This window comes from Vicia villosa, linkage group LG5 (assembly GCF_029867415.1).
Source record: "Vicia villosa cultivar HV-30 ecotype Madison, WI linkage group LG5, Vvil1.0, whole genome shotgun sequence".
Classification (NCBI taxonomy): domain Eukaryota; kingdom Viridiplantae; phylum Streptophyta; class Magnoliopsida; order Fabales; family Fabaceae; genus Vicia; species Vicia villosa.
Window position 1 is genome coordinate 137,085,339 of NC_081184.1, and position 20,015 is coordinate 137,105,353.

At 32.2% G+C, this 20,015-nt stretch overlaps 1 protein-coding gene across 2 annotated transcripts; it reads right to left on the reverse strand.

Moving 5' to 3' along the window:
* Positions 1-3,524: 3,524 nt before the first annotated feature.
* LOC131607480 (uncharacterized) lies at positions 3,525-5,308 on the reverse strand. Of its 2 annotated transcripts, none has more exons than XM_058879484.1 (3): positions 5,080-5,308; positions 4,885-4,979; positions 3,525-3,874 (listed from the first exon to the last, which is right to left on the reverse strand). In XM_058879484.1, exons 1-3 carry the CDS (start codon positions 5,173-5,175, stop codon positions 3,775-3,777), a joined length of 291 nt encoding a protein of 96 aa, XP_058735467.1. In that variant the 5' UTR covers positions 5,176-5,308; the 3' UTR covers positions 3,525-3,774. The 2 variants fall into 2 exon arrangements, with proteins under 2 accessions (XP_058735467.1, XP_058735466.1); XM_058879483.1 differs by having other exon boundaries at positions 4,822-4,979.
* Positions 5,309-20,015: the final 14,707 nt, after the last annotated feature.

Here is a 20,015-nt window from a genome sequence, read left to right on the forward strand (position 1 = left end):
TATGGGCTAAAATAAGCTCCAAAGCAATGGCACGAAAATTTTGATAAATTAATGATATCGAATGGTTGCAAAGTGAATGAAAGTGACAAATGCGTTTATTACAAATTTGAGAATCACATTTTCATTATCATATATCTCTATGTAGATGATTTATTCATATTTGGATCAAACATTCAGGCCATTAATGATGAAAAATCATTGTTATGCAACAACTTTGATATGAAAGACCCCAGAGAAGCGAGTGTGATTCTAGGTATTCAAGATCACGAGATCCGAGCAAGGAATTTCTCTAGATCAACCACACTATGTAGAAAAGATCTTAAAGAAATATAATTACTTTAATTGTAAACTTGCAAATACACCATACGATCCAAGCGTGAAACTGTTTAAGACCACAGGTGAAAGTATTAGACAAACAGAATATGCAAGCAACATTGATAGTCTTAGGTATGCTACTGAGTGTACTAGACCCAACATTGCATATATTGTAGAATAATTGTTGGGTTTATTGGGAATTATGAGATTTTATTTAATAAAAATAATAGAATAAGATAAATAGTGAATTATGGTATGGAATTAGAATTTTAGTGAAATTAGTGTGATAAGTAGTATGAGCCCAAAATTTGAGGGAATGTTGAGAATTATGAAAAAATATAATTAGGTCATTTAAATAGAAATAGAGCAGGGAGTTAAAGGTTCAGTAAGTGAATTTCAGAATGGGGAGAAAGAGGCAAGTGTGAGAAGAAACAAAGTAAAAGTTAGTGAGAAGAAGGAAGCCATAGCTAGAGTTTGGAAATTGCTGAAAATTAAGATAAGGGGGGATTACTCTAATATTGGTGTCAAATGTATGAAGGGTAGAGAGGGATTCTCACTTTCCTCTAGGTTTTTCTCCATTGTTAAGATTTGAGTGTTTTATTGAGGTTTATGTGAAAACTATTTTGTCGTTGCAATTCATATGAAATTTGTGCTATGTTATGTTACTTAGATTGTGTATGATGTGCATGTGCAAATATGAATTTTCAATGCTTATATTCACGAGTGTTGACTTGATTAACATATCCTTAGATTTATAACAAATTGATGAGATGAATTATTAATATATTCAATTGATGTGTGAAATAATATATGTTTGATGTGTGATGAAATTCTGACCGTACTGGTTTTTACGAAATCGAAATTGTAGATTCGGAAGTTCTCCAATGGTGAAAGTCACAATTCTTGGTTTGCATATTTGTGCGTCCACGCTTAGCGAGGGAGGGCCTCGCGTAGCGAGACACTCTAGCGACAAAATTCTTCTTATTTTATTTTCATCATAACATGAGTTCAATGACTCCAATTGAAGCGCATTTTGAAGCGTTGAAAAGATAACTCGTAGTACTACCTCATGGTAAGGTTCTAAGAGGTTAATAGTGTACTTGATAATGTGATGACTGTGTTGAATATGATATTGTTGCTATGTTTTACACAACTAATATATTTGAGCGTATTTTTACCTCTCTTTTGTTTTGTTTGTGTGGTGCTCTGTACGATGTGGTACTGATACTCAGGAGGAGCAATAGTTGATGTGAGTTGAAAGATGACATTGAGACATTTATCGTTTTATGTTATTTTGATTTCGGTTGCTCTGATCTGTAACACTGTGAACGAGACGTTTGTTAATGTTTGAGTTGATGTTTTGAATTATTTAATTTAATCAAACACTTTATTTTTGAAGAGATAATTTGAAGTATGTCTTATTTGTTGAGCTCTGCTTCATGTTTAATTGCTTAGATTGAAAGAGTATGACATGAGGAGTATGTGTAACACCTTAATTGAGAGTAATATTGTTTATCCTTTTAAATTAAAGAGTCGGGGTTTAAGGTGTTATATATGGCCTATCATAGTCTTATTTTTAGGCCTGAATCTAGCCTTTTCTAATGTCTGATTAGCTTATTAGCCTACTTAAAAGGTTTATATAATTTGAACATATGTAAATAAGAAATTCATCTAATGTTTAAATAGACTATAGAATAAAAATACGATGAGACTAAATGTTTGTTTGCATTGACTTATTTAAGCTTACAAAGTAGCACAAGTTTTATGAGATTATTTGTTTGGGAAAACTTATGAAAACAACTTATAACATTATTTATAAGGTATTTTCAACTTATTTTTACAATTTCTTCAAGACAACTAAATTTCACTTTATTTATTTTAATGTAAAGTATAAAATATGATATAAAAATAAAAAATTTATTCATATTATTAAAATAGGCCGGTCTGATAAACTTAACATATTTTTTAATGATTTGTGGCCTAACCTATTTAATTAAATGGGTTTTTAAAAAGCCTATGTATTTTTTATTTAGAAAAAAAATCTGACATGACATTGGTCTGTATAGGCTAGACAGTATGTCCTGTTAATTAGCATGGCATATTCCCACCCCTAATTGCTCTACAAATTCCATCATATATTTTAGTGTAGGTTAGACAGTATGCCTTGTTAATTAGCATGACATATTTCCACCACTAGTTGCTCTACAAATTCTATCATATGTTAGTCAGTTAATTTTTCTCTCATTGTTAGTGTCTCATCATAAAAGTTGTTTGAAAAGGGATTCGAGTGTATATGTGGTACCTGAAATAGCCTTGAAAAAGAGAAAGTAAATTATGATAATTGCAAGGCTAATTTAAAATTAGGATAATTGACGAGAGTAATTTAAAATTTTAATATATTTTTCGTCTCATATTTTAAATTTGAAGTTCATTTTGATCTCATATTTAAAATAAAAAAAATTTTGGTGCCCTCAAATTTATAAATGTATCATACTAATAATTTGTAACGAAGTCAATTTTCACTGATGTGACAAATGACATATAACATTCAACTTTTGTGGACATAAAAAAACAAAACATTCAATTTTTGTGAATGATTTTGCGACTTAAAAGTCTGTCACTACACAAAATTTTCTGAATTTTGAAAAATTCTTCATCTGCTTCTTGATTAAACTCGAGAACACCAAAACAACATAAGAGTTTTATTTCTAAAATTTGTCACTCTCACTAAATACCCATTTTCCTTTGAAGAACTTAAATTGAATTTCATATTTGGATTTGCCACTAAAACCTAGATGCTCCGATCCAGGCTGGTTTCGTTGTTCTTGTTAGCTGAAGTATTGAAGTCTCAGTTACATTTTTTTCATGAATATAGCTAGCACCACATCTGCTTTGTGCTCGCATGAACTAAATAGGGATTTTGATGATATTCTCTACATTGATAATCAAAGTTAAAACGTGTGTCAAGAGGAATTCCTTCAAAATTTAAAGATGACAAATTTGATACTTGATTTGTAGTTAACGAATTAATCAATATATTCTTATTGGAGTGTTATTCTAAAGTGATTAAAATTTTCAAAATCTCTCATACTAACGTTCGCATAATTATAATGTTTTATCAGACATCTATCCAACTCATTAACCTCTAAGTTTCAATAGTTTTTCTTACTACTTTTCTATATCTTCTTTTATCTCGAGTGATTAGACTATTTTCTATATAATCTCTTCTTCCTTAATACAAAATCTCCTTACATTCTCTTTATCATTACCCTTATAAAATACAGAAAGAGAATATATACACTTGCGGCAGCCCAAGGCATCCTGAAGCCACATCAAATGGAGGAGAGTAAAGTATTTACAAAAATTGAAAATATATATCGAGCCTAGTTTTCTATTTTGTCCAGGTACTCTAATTTGGTCATTTATCAGAGATCATGAAACACAACAAGATACTAGTAGTTATTCGCCCTTTTTGTCTGTCTCTACAGGAGCCTTAACGTCCAACCCCATCTCTCGCATTTGATGTTCAACAGAGACTAAACCAGTTTCTGCAAGAAACCTACAGAAAAATAAAACTACTAAGTACTGCATGATCAACAGAAAAATCCTAACCAACAGCTGATCTAAGAATTAGACGATACATGAAACACAGAAAATCCAAACAATAAAACATGCATTTCCTTTTCTTTTGGCTCTATTGGTAATTTCCCCCCAGAAGGATACCGAAAAGGTCTATGAATTATTTCATCAAAACAGACTAAGCATATGCAATGAACTTTAGTTTTTCTTCCTAGTTTAATGCAAAATGGAAACAAAACACACTTACTAAACCCACAACTAATGATATTACCAAAATACATCACAAAGCATTTGACAAAGCAATACACAGGGCAACACACAGACACATAAAACTTCCCTAATACTTCCAAGTATGAAACTCACACCTATTCCAATGACATTACTTCCAAGTATACTATCACAGAATAGTACTCAATGATAGGGAGACCTGGGAAAGGTTAAACCATTTGAAAGGATAGATTTAAAGCCTTAACGATTCATCATTAAAGATGATTCATGGCAGGACATTATGATTACGCTGTCACATACACAACGGGAAAAATAATTCGCCAGTAGTTTTTATTTTTCTGTTTTGTTTGGCTCAACTTTTAAAACATAACAAATGTAGAACAAAACTCACATCAAACTCCACACCAGTCTAATATGTCTGTTAAAAACTACTTCAAACTAGTTTCACCAAACAAGTTATAAAATACAATTCAAAATACAAGTCACCGGATCTGCATCCGAAAAGACAACATAAAACCCGATTCCTTACATTATGGCTAGCAGATTATAGAATGAGCTACTCAAGAATCAATCAGCAGCATAAAGAAATAAAAACAAAAGGATTATAGAATGAACACTTTGCATACAAAACATGAATGAAAATAGAAGCAATTATAATTACAGAAGGATAAATTAGTCAAAGGGTAAGAGTTAAAGTACCAGCTAAGAAGGAAGAAGAGGGTAACACAAATTAGAACAAGTAACGCAACGTGAAGCACCAACCATTTATCACTAGAAGAAAATGCCAAACCCAACATAACAGCAAGACATAGACCCAACATTAAAAACGCAGACTTTAATGTATTCCATGTAGCTCCCTGAAGCAATAAACGAAAAAAAAATCAATAAAACGCAGAAACGAATGAAAATGGGAACAAAAAAATTGAAATTGAGAAAGGGGGAAATGAGAGTAGAGACGTTAACACCGGGAGCAAGAGCTCCTAGTAGAACTGCTGTTGCTGAAGATACTTCTCCGGTAGTTGATTGTGATTCTGAATGGTGGTTCTGATCCATTTTGAGATTCAAATTGTAGTTATTTAGGGTTTTGTTTTGTGCTACGAAAGTAGAGAGATTGGGTAGAAATTAATTAAGAACATTAACATGTGGATTCAACGAGTTATGAAGATCAATTTTTAAAATCCAATTTAATATTTAATATGCAATTTGCCATTATTAATTATAAATACACGTGGTGGGAATAGGCTGGACCGAATTAAGCTTTGCCAAGCCTGAATCTGACATGTTAAAAAATTTAAAGTTTCGTAGACTTATTTTTTTGGCCTGAGTCTAACTTTTTGAAGACCTGATTGACCTATTAGCCTACTGATCTATATCATTTGAACATTTATAAATAAGTCATTCAATTCAACTTTATATAGACAAACAAATTGAGGTTAAATGTTTGTTTGCATTAACTTATTTGAGTTTACCTAGTAGCATAAATTTTATTATATTATTTGTTTGAAATAACTTATGGAAGCAACTTATGACATTGTTCATAAATTTTTTTTATGTTATTTTCATAATTTCATTAAAATAATTAATATTTATTTTTATATTTTAATTCAAAATACAAAATATAATATAATAATAATAATAATAATAATAATAAAATTATTCAAATTTATTTAAATAGGTCGGTCTCATAGGCTTAAAAGACTTTTTATATGGTTTGTGACCTAACTTTTTTAGCTAAATAGACTTATAAAAAAGCGTAGGCCTTTTCTATTTATATAAAAAGTTTGGTCTGACCTAGACCTATGTAGGCTGGACCGTAGACCTCTGTTAGTCGGTCTAGCCTATTCTCACCCCTAGTTATCATTCCACATATTTTACATTTTATTCTATTCATAATTTATTATTATAATATTTTACTGTTCACCAATACAGTGAAGAGTAAAATATTATAATAATAAATTATTTTTAGAAAAAATATTTTTTAATTTTATTTTATGTTTTTTATTTTTAGATTAAAAGAGTACAAATATCAAATTATGTGATTAACCAACTTCATAACTTTAGTAACCAACATCTTAAATTTTATTAACCAACTTCATAACTATTAAAAATCTGGGCGTTTATTAATCAACATCATAACTTCATTAACCAACATTTTACATTGTATTAACCAACTTTATTTTACTGTTAAAAATTATTTTTTAATATTTGGACGTTTATTGACCAACTTCATCACTTCATTAACCAACTTTATTTTACTACTAAATTATTTTTAATATATTGGCATTTATTAACCAACTTCATCAATTCATTAACCAACTTTTACATTTCATTAACCAACTTTATTTTACCATTAAAAGTCAATGTTCATGTAATATTTTATAGTCATTGTTCACACACTGTTCACGTACTGTTCATAAATATATATTTTTATTTAAAAAAAATATTGTTCACCGTATAAATAGGATGAACAATGTTTTTGTGTAAATATTGCTGTAAATTGTGGTGTAAGAATAACATTCTTGTTTACATAAATAGGTAAAGCTTGCCCTATGACAAAGGTGATTGTGGTTAAGTTTTCTACATATTTAGTATATATATGGTAAAAATGTATAAAAAAAATACGGATGTTATTTCTCCGCATTTTCATATAAATATGTGAAAACGAATGATTTTTTTAAAATTCTTTTTTTACTTGAAGGTTAAAAAGACATAATGATTTGCTTATTTAAAATATGAAATAAAGATAAGGGTGAAATTTAAAGTAAATTTATCATTATATCAAGGATAAAAGATATTTGAATATCATAGAAGGAAAAACAAACCGTTTAAATAATGAATTTAATTTGTATATGTGAGATATTGGATCGAACTCTAGTATTGTCGAAGGGTAGCTTCTTGGTTCGACAGTTCAACAGGGTTAAGCATGACGTCGAAGGTTGCTCACATGCTGGTGTCGAAGTGTGCATGCTGTAGTCGAAGATGGGTCGAGCATGCAGGTGTCGAAGATGCTAGGGTTGTTAGCATGTTAAATTAGGTTTTAGTGTTTAAACCCTAATTTGTTAAGTTAGCTTGTTTATTAAGTTGGCTTGTGTAATGGGCCTTGCTGAAAAAGCCCATTAGTTAGTATGTTAGGTTTTATTATAAATAGCATACTAGTCTCTCATCATTGCAAGCTGAAAATCCTAATTTAGGGTGAGAGAGGTTATTTGTTATTCTTGTAAACTTGTATTCTTGTTTTAAGAGAAAGTAAAAGAATAGCAGTTTTAACCAATTCTAGTGTTCTTCTTCTCCTCCCTAATTCCTATTATATTTTGTTCTTGACATCGTTTTTCACAACAAATTGGTGCGGTGAGCGTGGAGAAGATGCCTTCAACAAAGTATGAGATTGAAAAGTTCACCGGAGTGAATGATTTCGGTCTGTGGCGCTTGAAGATGAAAGCCCTACTGGTTCAGCAGGGTTGTTTGGAAGCGTTGAAGGGAGAGGCAGCCATGAATGCAGAATTGATGGAAGCGGAGAAGACGAATATGGTCGAGAAAGCACACAACGCAATTTTGTTGAGCCTTGGTGATAAGGTTCTCCGGCAGGTATCAAAGGAGACGACGGCATCAGGGTTATGGGTGAAACTTGAAAGTTTGTATATGACAAAATCGCTGGTAAATCGGCTCTACCTGAAGCAAGCTTTGTATTCATTCAAGACGATTGAAGACAAAGTATTGGCTGAGCAGTTGGATATGTTCAACAAGCTGATTCTTGATCTTGAAAATATTGATGTGAAGATCGATGATGAAGATCAAGCGCTGTTACTATTGTATTCTTTGCCTCGATCACATGCTCACTTCAAAGAAACTCTCTTGTATGGAAGGGAGTCCCTGACGTTTGAAGAAGTTCAATCAGCCTTGTACTCTAAGGACGTGAATGAACGAAAGGAGCATAAACCTTCGACTGTTGGCGAAGGTTTGGCCGTTAAAGAAAAACTCTTACGAAAGGATGGTAAGTTCGACAAGAAGAAAGGCAAAAGCCAGTCGAAGTCTTACAGTGGTGAAGCATCTGGCATTCGATGCTACCATTGTAAGAAGGAGGGTCACACAAGAAAGGTGTGCCCTGAACGCCTGAAATATCATGGAGGTAAGGATAATGGCAACGCTGCCATTGTTCAAGACGATTTCGAATCATCTGATGTTCTTGTGGTTTCAAGCAGTGACTCTAAGAAGGAGTGGATTATGGATTCAGGTTGCACTTGGCACATGACTCCAAACAAAGACTTGTTCGAGGAATTATGTGATCAAGATGGTGGATCAGTATTGCTGGGAAACAACAAGGCTTGCAAGATTGCAGGTGTTGGATCTGTGAGATTCAAGCTCCATGATGAGTCAATAAGGTTGTTGAGTGAAGTCAGGTATGTTCCTGATTTGAAGAGAAATCTGCTTTCTCTTGGTGAATTCGACAAGAAAGGATATGTTTTCCAAGGAGAGAAAAGTATCCTAAGAGTCATGAAGGGTTCGAAGGAAGTCTTGAGAGGCATGAAGAAACAAGGCTTGTATACCCTTGAGGCTGAAGTTGTAAGTGGTTCGACAAATGTTTCATCCATGAAACCTTTGTCGAAAACAGAAATATGGCACATGAGATTGGGCCATGTCAGTGAAAGGGGTCTGGTCGAATTAGGGAAACAAAATCTGCTTGGTGGAGACAAAGTCGAAAAGCTGAATTTTTGTGAACCCTGTGTACTTGGAAAATCTTGCAGAGTGAAGTTCAACAAAGGCAAACAAAGAACACATGGATCCCTTGATTACATCCATGCTGATCTTTGGGGGCCTGCAAGGTGTCCATCACATTCAGGAGCAAGGTATTTTCTATCCATAGTAGATGATTATTCCAGAAAATTATGGGTATTCATCCAGAAGACTAAGGATGAAACTTTTGAGAATTTCAAAAGTTGGAAGACTCTGGTTGAAAATCAGACTGGCAGAAAGGTCAAGAGGTTGAGAACCGACAATGGCCTTGAATTTTGCAATGAGGCATTCGACAATTTTTGTGCTGCCTCTGGTATTGCAAGGCATAGAACTACTGCAGGTACTCCACAGCAAAATGGTTTGGCTGAAAGGTTTAATCGAACTATTTTGGAGAGAGTCAGATGCAGGTTGACTAGTGCAGGGTTAACGAAGGTGTTCTGGGCTGAGGCTGTTTCGACAGCAACATATCTGATAAACAGATGTCCTTCGACAGCGTTAGATATGAAGACACCTGAAGAAGTTTGGTCGGGACATCCACCAGATCTCGACAAACTGAGATTATTTGGCTGCGTAGCCTATGCTCACATTAGGCAAGACAAGGTCAAACCTAGAGCTCTAAAATGCATGTTCATGGGATACCCTGAAGGAGTCAAAGCTTATAGGCTATGGTGCCTAGAGCCAGGTCACAGGAGGTGTATCACCAGTCGAGATGTAGTTTTCAATGAAGCTGAAATGGCTTTTAAGAAAACTGATGATGTTGGTCGAAGTACAGAAACATCTGACGAAGAGCTGGAACAGGTAGAGATTCCTGTTGAGGTGGAGCATGTTGATGCTGAATTGCATATCCCTCATGAAGTCGTATAAGAAGCAGAAGATGCTGAGGAGGATGAGGAAACTGTCGATGACTACCTATTCTCGAGAGATAGGTCGAGAAGAGTCATCAAGGCACCTCAGAGACTTGGGTATGCAGATCTTATAGCTTATGCATTAATCTCTGCAAGTGAGGTTCTAGACGAAGAACCTAGAGACTACAAGGAAGTTATGAGGAGTCGAAATAAGACTGAATGGTTGAAAGCCATGGATGATGAGATGAAATCTCTTCTTGATAATCACACTTGGGAACTGATTAAGAAACCTGCTAGGGCAAGGTTAGTCAGTTGTAAATGGATTTTCAAAGTTAAGGAAGGAATCGAAGGAGTGACGTCAAAAAGATACAAGGCAAGGTTAGTTGCAAGGGGTTTCACTCAGAAAGAAGGTGTCGACTTTAATGATGTGTTTTCTCCTGTTGTGAAGCATAGGTCCATTCGAATGTTGCTTGCCATGGTGGCACAGTTCGACCTTGAACTGGAACAGATGGATGTGAAGACTACGTTCTTGTATGGTGATCTAGATGAAACGATCCTGATGAGGAAACCTGAAGGGTATGTCGAAAAGGGGAAGGAAGATTATGTGTGCAAGCTAAAGAGATCTTTATATGGGCTGAAACAATCTCCTCGACAGTGGAATAGGAGATTCGGCAAGTTCATTGCACGCATAAGTTTCATTAGAAGTCAGTTCGACCACTGCGTTTACTTCAGATTTCGACCTGGTAATTCATTTGTTATTTTGTTGCTTTATGTGGATGATATTCTCATTGCAAGCAACAATGTTAAAGATGTGATGAGGGTGAAGGCTGAACTCAATAAGGAGTTCGATATGAAGGATCTGGGAGCTGCTTCCAGGATTCTTGGAATTGACATTCGAAGAGATATAAAGAAGTCGAAGTTATGCTTATCTCAAGAGGCATATCTACGAAAGATTCTCGAAAAATTTGGTATGTCGAATTCGAAGCCAGTTGTGACTCCAACAAACCCTCAATTAAAGCTGAGTATTGATCAGTGTCCTAGTACTGATGTCGAAAAAGCCTATATGAATAGCATCCCATATGCTAATATAGTTGGTTCTTTGATGTATGCTATGGTCTGTACTAGACCCGACATAGCATACGCAGTAAGTCTTGTAAGCAGATACATGGCGAATCCTGGAAAGGCTCACTGGCAAGCATTGAAGTGGATTTTAAGGTACATAAATGGGTCTCTGAATAGAATCTTAATTTATGGTGGAGCCTTGGGTGAAGATAGTAAAGCAGTAATCGAAGGATATGTCGACTCTGATTATGCAGGTTGTATGGATTCCAGAAAATCTATTTCTGGATATGTTTTCACTATGTTTGGCACAACAATTAGTTGGAAAGCAACACTTCAGAAGGTTGTTGCTCTATCAACCACTGAAGCGGAATATATTGCCTTAACTGAAGCTGTGAAAGAAACATTGTGGCTTGAAGGTTTTGCGAAGGAGCTGAAACTTCAAGGTCGAGGTATCACTGTTAAATGTGATAGTCAAAGTGCAATACATCTGTCGAAGAATTCAGCCTATCATGAGCGAACTAAGCACATTGATGTGAGGCTGCATTTCGTCAGAGGAGTAATCGAGCGCGGAGAAGTCCAAGTGCTGAAGGTTTCGACTGAAGATAATGCTGCTGATATGATCACCAAGACATTGTCGAGTTGCAAGTTTTTCCACTGTATGCAGTTGATAAAGCTGCATGAAGAAAGCTAGTTTGTTCCTTGACATTGTAGAGTTAGTTCCAAGGTGGAGATTTGTGAGATATTGGATTGAACTCTAGTATTGTCGAAGGGTAGCTTCTTGGTTCAACAGTTCGACAGGGTTAAGCATGACGTCGAAGGTTGCTCACATGCTGGTGTCGAAGTGTGCATGCTGTAGTCGAAGATGGGTCGAGCATGCAGGTGTCGAAGATGCTAGGGTTGTTAGCATGTTAAATTAGGTTTTAGTGTTTAAACCCTAATTTGTTAAGTTAGCTTGTTTATTAAGTTGGCTTGTGTAATGGGCCTTGCTGAAAAAGCCCATTAGTTAGTATGTTAGGTTTTATTATAAATAGCATACTAGTCTCTCATCATTGCAAGCTGAAAATCCTAATTTAGGGTGAGAGAGGTTATTTGTTATTCTTGTAAACTTGTAATCTTGTTTTAAGAGTAAGTAAAAGAATAACAGTTTTAACCAAGTCTAGTGTTCTTCTTCTCCTCCCTAATTCCTATTATATTTTGTTCTTGACATCGTTTTTAATATATTGGCATTTATTAACCAACTTCATCAATTCATTAACCAACTTTTACATTTCATTAACCAACTTTATTTTACCATTAAAAGTCAATGTTCATGTAATGTTTTACGGTCATTGTTCACACACTGTTCACGTACTGTTCATAAATATATATTTTTATTTAAAAAAAATATTGTTCGCCGTATAAATAGGATGAACAATGTTTTTGTGTAAATATTGCTGTAAATTATGGTGTAAGAATAACATTCTTGTTTACATAAATAGGTGAAGTTTGCCCTATGACAAAGGTGATTGTGGTTAAGTTTTCTACATATTTAGTATATATATGGTAAAAATGTATAAAAAAATACGGATGTTATTTCTCCGCATTTTCATATAAATATGTGAAAACGAATGATTTTTTTAAAATTCTTTTTTACTTGAAGGTTAAAAAGACATAATGATTTGCTTATTTAAAATATGAAATAAAGATAAGGGTGGAATTTAAAGTAAATTTATCTTTATATCAAGGATAAAAGATATTTGAATATCATAGAAGGAAAAACAAACCGTTTAAATAATGAATTTAATTTGTATATGTGAGATATTGGATCGAACTCTAGTATTGTCGAAGGGTAGCTTCTTGGTTCGACAGTTCGACAAGGTTAAGCATGACGTCGAAGGTTGCTCACATGCTGGTGTCGAAGTGTGCATGCTGTAGTCGAAGATGGTCGAGCATGCAGGTGTCGAAGATGCTAGAGTTGTTAGCATGTTAAATTAGGTTTTAGTGTTTAAACCCTAATTTGTTAAGTTAGCTTGTTTATTAAGTTGGCTTGTGTAATGGGCCTTGCTTAAAAAGCCCATTAGTTAGTATGTTAGGTTTTATTATAAATAGCATACTAGTCTCTCATCATTGCAAGCTGAAAATCCTAATTTAGGGTGAGAGAGGTTATTTGTTATTCTTGTAAACTTGTAATCTTGTTTTAAGAGAAAGTAAAAGAATAGCAGTTTTAACCAATTCTAGTGTTCTTCTTCTCCTCCCTAATTCCTATTATATTTTTTTGTTCTTGACATCGTTTTTCACAACAGTATACATAAAATAGTATGTATTCTATCGAATCATACAATAATATTTATATAACTAACTTATGAAAATAGAGTTATAGTGTGAATTGGTTAGATGGATGTGCAAAAAAGTTTTATCTTGTCATTATAAAAAATAATCTCATAAAAAGTAAAGAAGTAAATAAATTTGTTTTTTAACACATTTATCCAATCAAATCACTTTATAATACCACTTTTTAGTTTAATTACTAAAGTATCTCTACAAATATATATTTGACATTATCTGATTAGATGTTTAATGGTATGGACCTACACATTACAACTCATACTTGTTATGGATCATCCACCAAAAAAGTTCACAACTCATACTTGTTATGGATCATCCACCAAAAAAGTTCACCACTCAAAGTACAAAATAAACTCAATAATGAGGTCTAAAGACAAAATTTTGAAGTGCTTACCCCCGTGCCACACTATGCTAAAAAAAAATTGTAACTAACATCAAGGTCATGCTTAAACTAAAACACCTATTTATAGGGTATTTAAAAACATGACGTGTTGATACATTTCTAAACTATGTGAAACATAATCAAACTAGATGTGTTCCACCATCTATCTCGAAGTTAATTACGTTAACAAGCTTGTACTTATTAAATGATGAAGTGGAAATAACAAGTACATGAAGTGTTACAAATAGAGGTTTCACCTTTAAGTATGATCATACAATCAAAAGGTTCCACCATTATTTGGCTATTCTATGGGTCTTCTTGAGTTTTTATATGACTTTATATGAACAATGATGATTTGTAACCTATCCAAAGTTGTAACACCCCGACACAATACACATATAGAATTGTATTATATTGAAGTATTAAATTGGTACTGAGTGCATACATTATCTAAATGGTATCCAAATATATATACGACATTTTACAACAATACAAAATACATTATATATATACATAAAGGATATCCAATACACTCATACAAAAGATGAGCAACTGCAGCAGAAACAGAAACCAACAACAGGGTCTTTAAGATCCTCATGCCTTTTCTTTTTCCTTTGTCTTTATCCGATCCACCTGAAATATTGAACATAGAGTGAGATGCAACTTATCCTAGTGGAGTTCTCCTGTCATATGGTTCCACTCGGCCTAATGTTCCTATTACTACCACATTAATCTAATATTACACATTCGTATTAGGGGAACAGACTAAGAGGTCACAACTCTTAGTTCTCGTAAAGCGTGATCATACGATTACCTATTACCATGCTCACATTAACCAACACATAAGAGAACATAGTTATTGATGCAATTATTGCCATATTCAAAATAAACAAGCATATAAGAGAACGAAGCTCATATTTCTTCCAAACAAAAGAATGTTAGCTCTTAACTACGCGGTCAATGGGTACGTTAGGAAAAGGTTAATATATTTAAACTGAGTGAATTATTAATCCTTATCCATTCGGGCAAGGGATTTATAGAGCGACCTACCCCTCGGGGTCTTGGAAATGCCCACCTTGAAAACTTACATACATAATTATACTTTATTCCTAATCGGTATAGGTATTCCGACAATAACCATTGAATTTAATATGATCCTATGCATTCTTGCTTATTAGTTAATATCCTTTAGGTAAGTACAAATACACAAGAAATGTTATCCAACATTTTTTCCTAGTTAATATCCTTTAAGGGAAAGATCATTCACTTACCAGTTAATATCCTTTAGGTAAGTATATACATACACAATCGTTTAATCAACAAGGATATTCACGATTAATCAATTCGGTCGGAGACATTCACAATTATTCAAACCAACTAGGGTATCAATAGAATTATTTGCTAATGATCTAATGAATAGTAACCAATGATTTGAATTGTGCCTTAAAATTTTAAATCTCACTTAAGTTTACAAATTTCAATTATTAATTAATATATTTATTTTAATATTTTTAAATATATGATAAACAAATATAATATAAATAAGAAAAAAGAAGTATAAGGTAAATTTTGAGTTAACATGAAATAAGAATATTGTGCGTTATATGACAACTCCTTCACCACTTGTGCCAAAAAACTGTTATTCTTGAACATTATTAACAATTAAATCTAATAATTAAATCTAATAAACTTCCTTTGGTCGAGTTTGATGAATGAATTTGAAGGTGTTTTAAGCCTATATTAGTTATTGGAGCACGAGACTTTTGAAGTCCAAAGGTAAATTTAGTATATCTTACATTGCAAAATTAGTTATGCATTGGTAATTCCATTACCACATTCACCAAATTCAAGAGAAAACTTAGGAGCAATAAACGGGACATTACCCAAAATCACGTTAAATCACAAATAAAACACCAACAACAAAAACTCTATTTTTTAACTTGTATCCTATTTTATCCTCCTATTTCCCACATCTATCAGAAGAGAAGGAACAAACGCAATAAACACAAAGAGATTTTCTCTTCTCATTTTCTCTCAAACAAACAAAAATTCATATTATCTATCATGACAAACTTAAGGCCATGGCTTGCTCTCCTGGTGCTAGCCATGGCGATCACCATGGTAGCCGCTGAAGCTTCTAAAGTGCACGAATTTAGTTTTCACAACACCGTCAGCGTGGGTGATCTCGTCGGCGAGGACAACGAGATGATGATGGATTCCGAGTCTAACCGTCGAACTCTCGCCGGGCGGAAAAAATATATTAGCTACGGTGCACTAAGGGCTAATCAAATCCCATGTGGTCGTCGAGGACAATCTTACTATGATTGCCAGAAGAGAAAACAGGCAAACCCTTATCGTCGCGGTTGCAATAGAATCACACATTGTGCCAGAAACACCGGCTAAGGATGCAAAAAAATTATGGAACATATATATGCAATTGGTACATTATATAAAAATAAGTTATATATTATAATATTGTGGCTATTTCTTTTTCTTTTTTTCAAGGATGAATTGATTCTTGAAGAATAATAATAATATGTATTTCTTGCCACATTTTCTTAAGTATCCATTGAACAACTTATAGTTTTCATATGGTTTTTTTTTTATTTTATTTGTTGAAATGTTGCATAGTAATTTATGATAATTTCATGAGATGTTAATGTATTAAGAGCACACAATTGTTTGATCTTGTTTATGTATGAAAAATTTAATATAAATTGTATAATTATTTCTCTTCTTTTTGTTTTTATATATATATATATATATATATATATATATATATATATATATATATATATATATATATATATATATATATGAAAAATTATATACTGCGTATTATTTATAGATTCATGCAATACATAATAATTTTGAGTAGCTATAAACATAAATTCAAACCCTAGATATTACAATGCTTTGGACATAGTTCCTAACAAAGAAGCAAAAGAAACCCTTTGAATTCACCAAGTTTATGATCTCAAGCAGTTTCAACAATCTGCGGCAAGGATGATTGCATACAACATCGCACTAGTATCAGCTGTTGAAACAAATGATCTTCTAAATTATAGCTGCAACCACAAAGTCGTCTACATCTCTAGTCACCACGCCTATAGGCAGATTCATGTATAATGATGATGATAAGAAACAAAAATGGAAAATTCTTTTTTTATGCTTTATGCACTCTGGTTCCTAGGGAAATGGGGCCATAGTAATTCAGAGTTCGCGTCGATATTCTCCGAAGCTTTCGTTTCTTAGCAGGAGCTTGTTACCACTCGAGCCATGTTTTATTAGTGTCACATAACCACCCTATCATCTAAAACTATTATTTTTAGATTGTCATGTGGATTCTTGCATTTCATTTTTAATCTCCTTATTTTTATTTTTTAAAACTTTTAGTCTTCATTTAAAAAAAAACCCATTTTTTTTATCTCTCTATTAAAATTTTTCTGGATTTTTTTTAATCTCTCTCCAATTTTGTGTATGTGACATCTCATTTTATGACATGGATCTGACATCACATTTTCTATGTGATGTCATGTCACATTTAAAAAATTTAAAATTAATCAATAGAATAGTATAACATTTATCAAATCATTATTAGTGCCACGTGTTAATAAATAATTGGACAATGTATATTTGAGGAAATAATTTTTTTTTTTGCAAAATACTCTCCCTTAGATACTAGTTTAATCCTTTACCATATAAATATTTGTCATCTTGCTTAATTTTTTACGTCAAATATTAAAGGATCGTTAAAATCTGCCAAACACTACTTTCCAAACTTATGCTTCATTGCATGGTGATTATTTTCTTAGGCTGCTGAACAAGCTTATTCACATAGATCCATTACATCCAGTGTCTTTCAATGGTGATAGTGTTTTCAAAACTCTCAAATAAATTAAGCACATGTATATTTTAAAAAGGAATGAGACTGGTAATGAGTATCATCGTTGGTGTGACAGAAGAATAATAAATTAATACAACATGTGCGCAGAGATTAGCAAATACAAGATGAAATTTGAATATGTTATTTGTGAATCATTGTGTGTAATTTACAAAATTAGTGATACTTTGTGGCAAGTTTTTAGAAAATTGATGATTCTTTGTGACGGGCTTTTTAATATTGAAGTTTTTGGTAATGCAACATTGATGATTCTTTGTGGCAAGTTTTTAAAAAAGAAGAAAACTAAGCTATGTCAATGTAAAGTTTGATTTATGTTGGGTTGATTTTGAAATTGTAGTTGTGATGTATGTTTGTTAAGATATTGAGATTCATTATGATGATGATTAATTATAGTTGTGGTTTTATACCTAATTTTGGAAATGTTTTAGTTTCAAGAGCTTTTTCTTGATATAGTAAGATGAAAGGCTCACGATAGATCATGATTTTAGGTGAATAAATACATTAGACTTATCATCAATGGCCAATATCACAAAATTTATATTAAAGACGTGTTTATCTACATGTTAATTTCTTATCTCCGTTTGTGTTAGAACGTAATAGAAAATACTAAATAATCAGATACATAGGGTATGTTCTTTCATGTAGATCTATCTTGACCAATTTGTCTTAGAATGTGTCAAAAATTTAAAAATTGACAGAATGAAACTTGTAGACATTGAGTTCTTCTTAAGTGTAAAATATTAACCCTGTAGATATTTTATGTGGTTTATCTTACTAAAAATGTATGAAAGCAAATAATCATGAGTGTGACACAAAAAGTCAATTTTTATTAAGATATTACTCGGAATCGTCAATTAGTCTCTATTATTACTAGCAGATTATACATGTCATATATTTTATCTAAGTCACAATAATTTTCAATATGGTCTTGTTATATGATTTATGTACAAATATCATTGAGGAATCGTAATATAAATTATGAAGTAGGACGAGACACAATCAGTTAAATGCAAACAAGAAAACATGCATAAATATTACTTTCAATGATTAAATATAAAATGTGAAAATGTGATTGAAATATTTTATGAAGTGACATGGAACACAGCCAGAGTTAAATTCAGGCTACAAAACAAGAATAAATATTGCTCTTAATATACATTTGATTATAATTCACCTTACAAAATTAAAAACTTAAATGTACGAGTATTTAACTAGTTTAATTAATTAATGTATACATTTTTTAAAACTTAAATGTATTTTTAGTCTCCCTATTTTAATATTTTAACATTTTAGTCTTCATTTAAAAAAATTCAGTTTTTCATCTCTCTATTAAACTTTTTCTAAATTTTTTTAGTCCTTCTCTAGCCTTGTGTACCTGACATCTCATTTTGTAATATGTCTCTGACGTGACATTTTTTACGTGGCGACACGTCACACATTCCTGTCACGTCACATTTAAAAAAGTAATTTTAAAATATTATTTAAAATTAATAAATAGAATAATATTTACCAAATCATTATTAGTGTCACATGTTAATAAATAATTGGATAATGCACAATTGAGAAAATAAATACTTTGCAAAATATTCCCTCTCTTAGAGTTTAACCCTTTACCACACCTTGCTTAATTTTTGACGTCAAAATTAAAGGACTTTTAAAATCTGCCAACACTATTTTTTAAACTTACGCTTCATTGCCAAAATCACACCAGCAGGCTCACTAAAACTTATTTATTGTATTTTGTATGATAATTATTTTACATAGATTCATTACATCTAGTGTCTTACGAATTTTGCTGACACAAATTCTTTACCTGTGAATGAAGGAACATCTTATCTTTTAACAACCATGAGTTTAAGAGCAACAACGTCTCTAATAGTTTCTATATCATTTTCTTCAAATTTATTTTCACTTGTTGCATTAGAGCATCTTCAATGAGATAAATTTTTTTGGTTGTTTGTGTCATATTTTGTATGCCCAAATTGTAACATTTGCATTTAAGCAATCTCTGAGCAATTTTAACTATTTTTACTTCAATGGTAATTGTAAATAAGCAACATATATTTGACTCTGCCAATTTATATTATTTAATATGTATTAATTTTAATAACCACTTTTGAGTTGAATTGGTTCAAAATATTAATATTTAATGTCAAGTTCTCCACTTTTCAGATTGCTTCAACATATTCCTTAAATTTAAACAACCAATGTTGCCACATATATTTGAAATAAGCGACATATATTTGACCCCACTAATTTATATTATTTAATTTGTATTACATTTTAATAACCATTTTTCATTTTGGTTCAAAAATAATAATATTTAATGTTAGGTTCTCAACTTTTCAGATTTCTTCAACCCATTCCTTAAATTTAAACAACCAATGTTGTTATATCAGCACACTTCTGGTTAATAAGCAACAAAACTTAGGAATTAAGGAATCACTAAATTCCCACGATTAAAGATACTCTTACAATAGATAGAATATTCTGTATGAAAATGCTACAAATAGCATCTTCATGGTAGTATTTCGAAAGCTCAAAAATTGATAAGATCACAAATCTTTATTCCAACTTTTCCTGGAATTGAATAATGTATTTTTTTAATTGTTCAGCATGAAAGTCAAATAGGATTGGATAATTA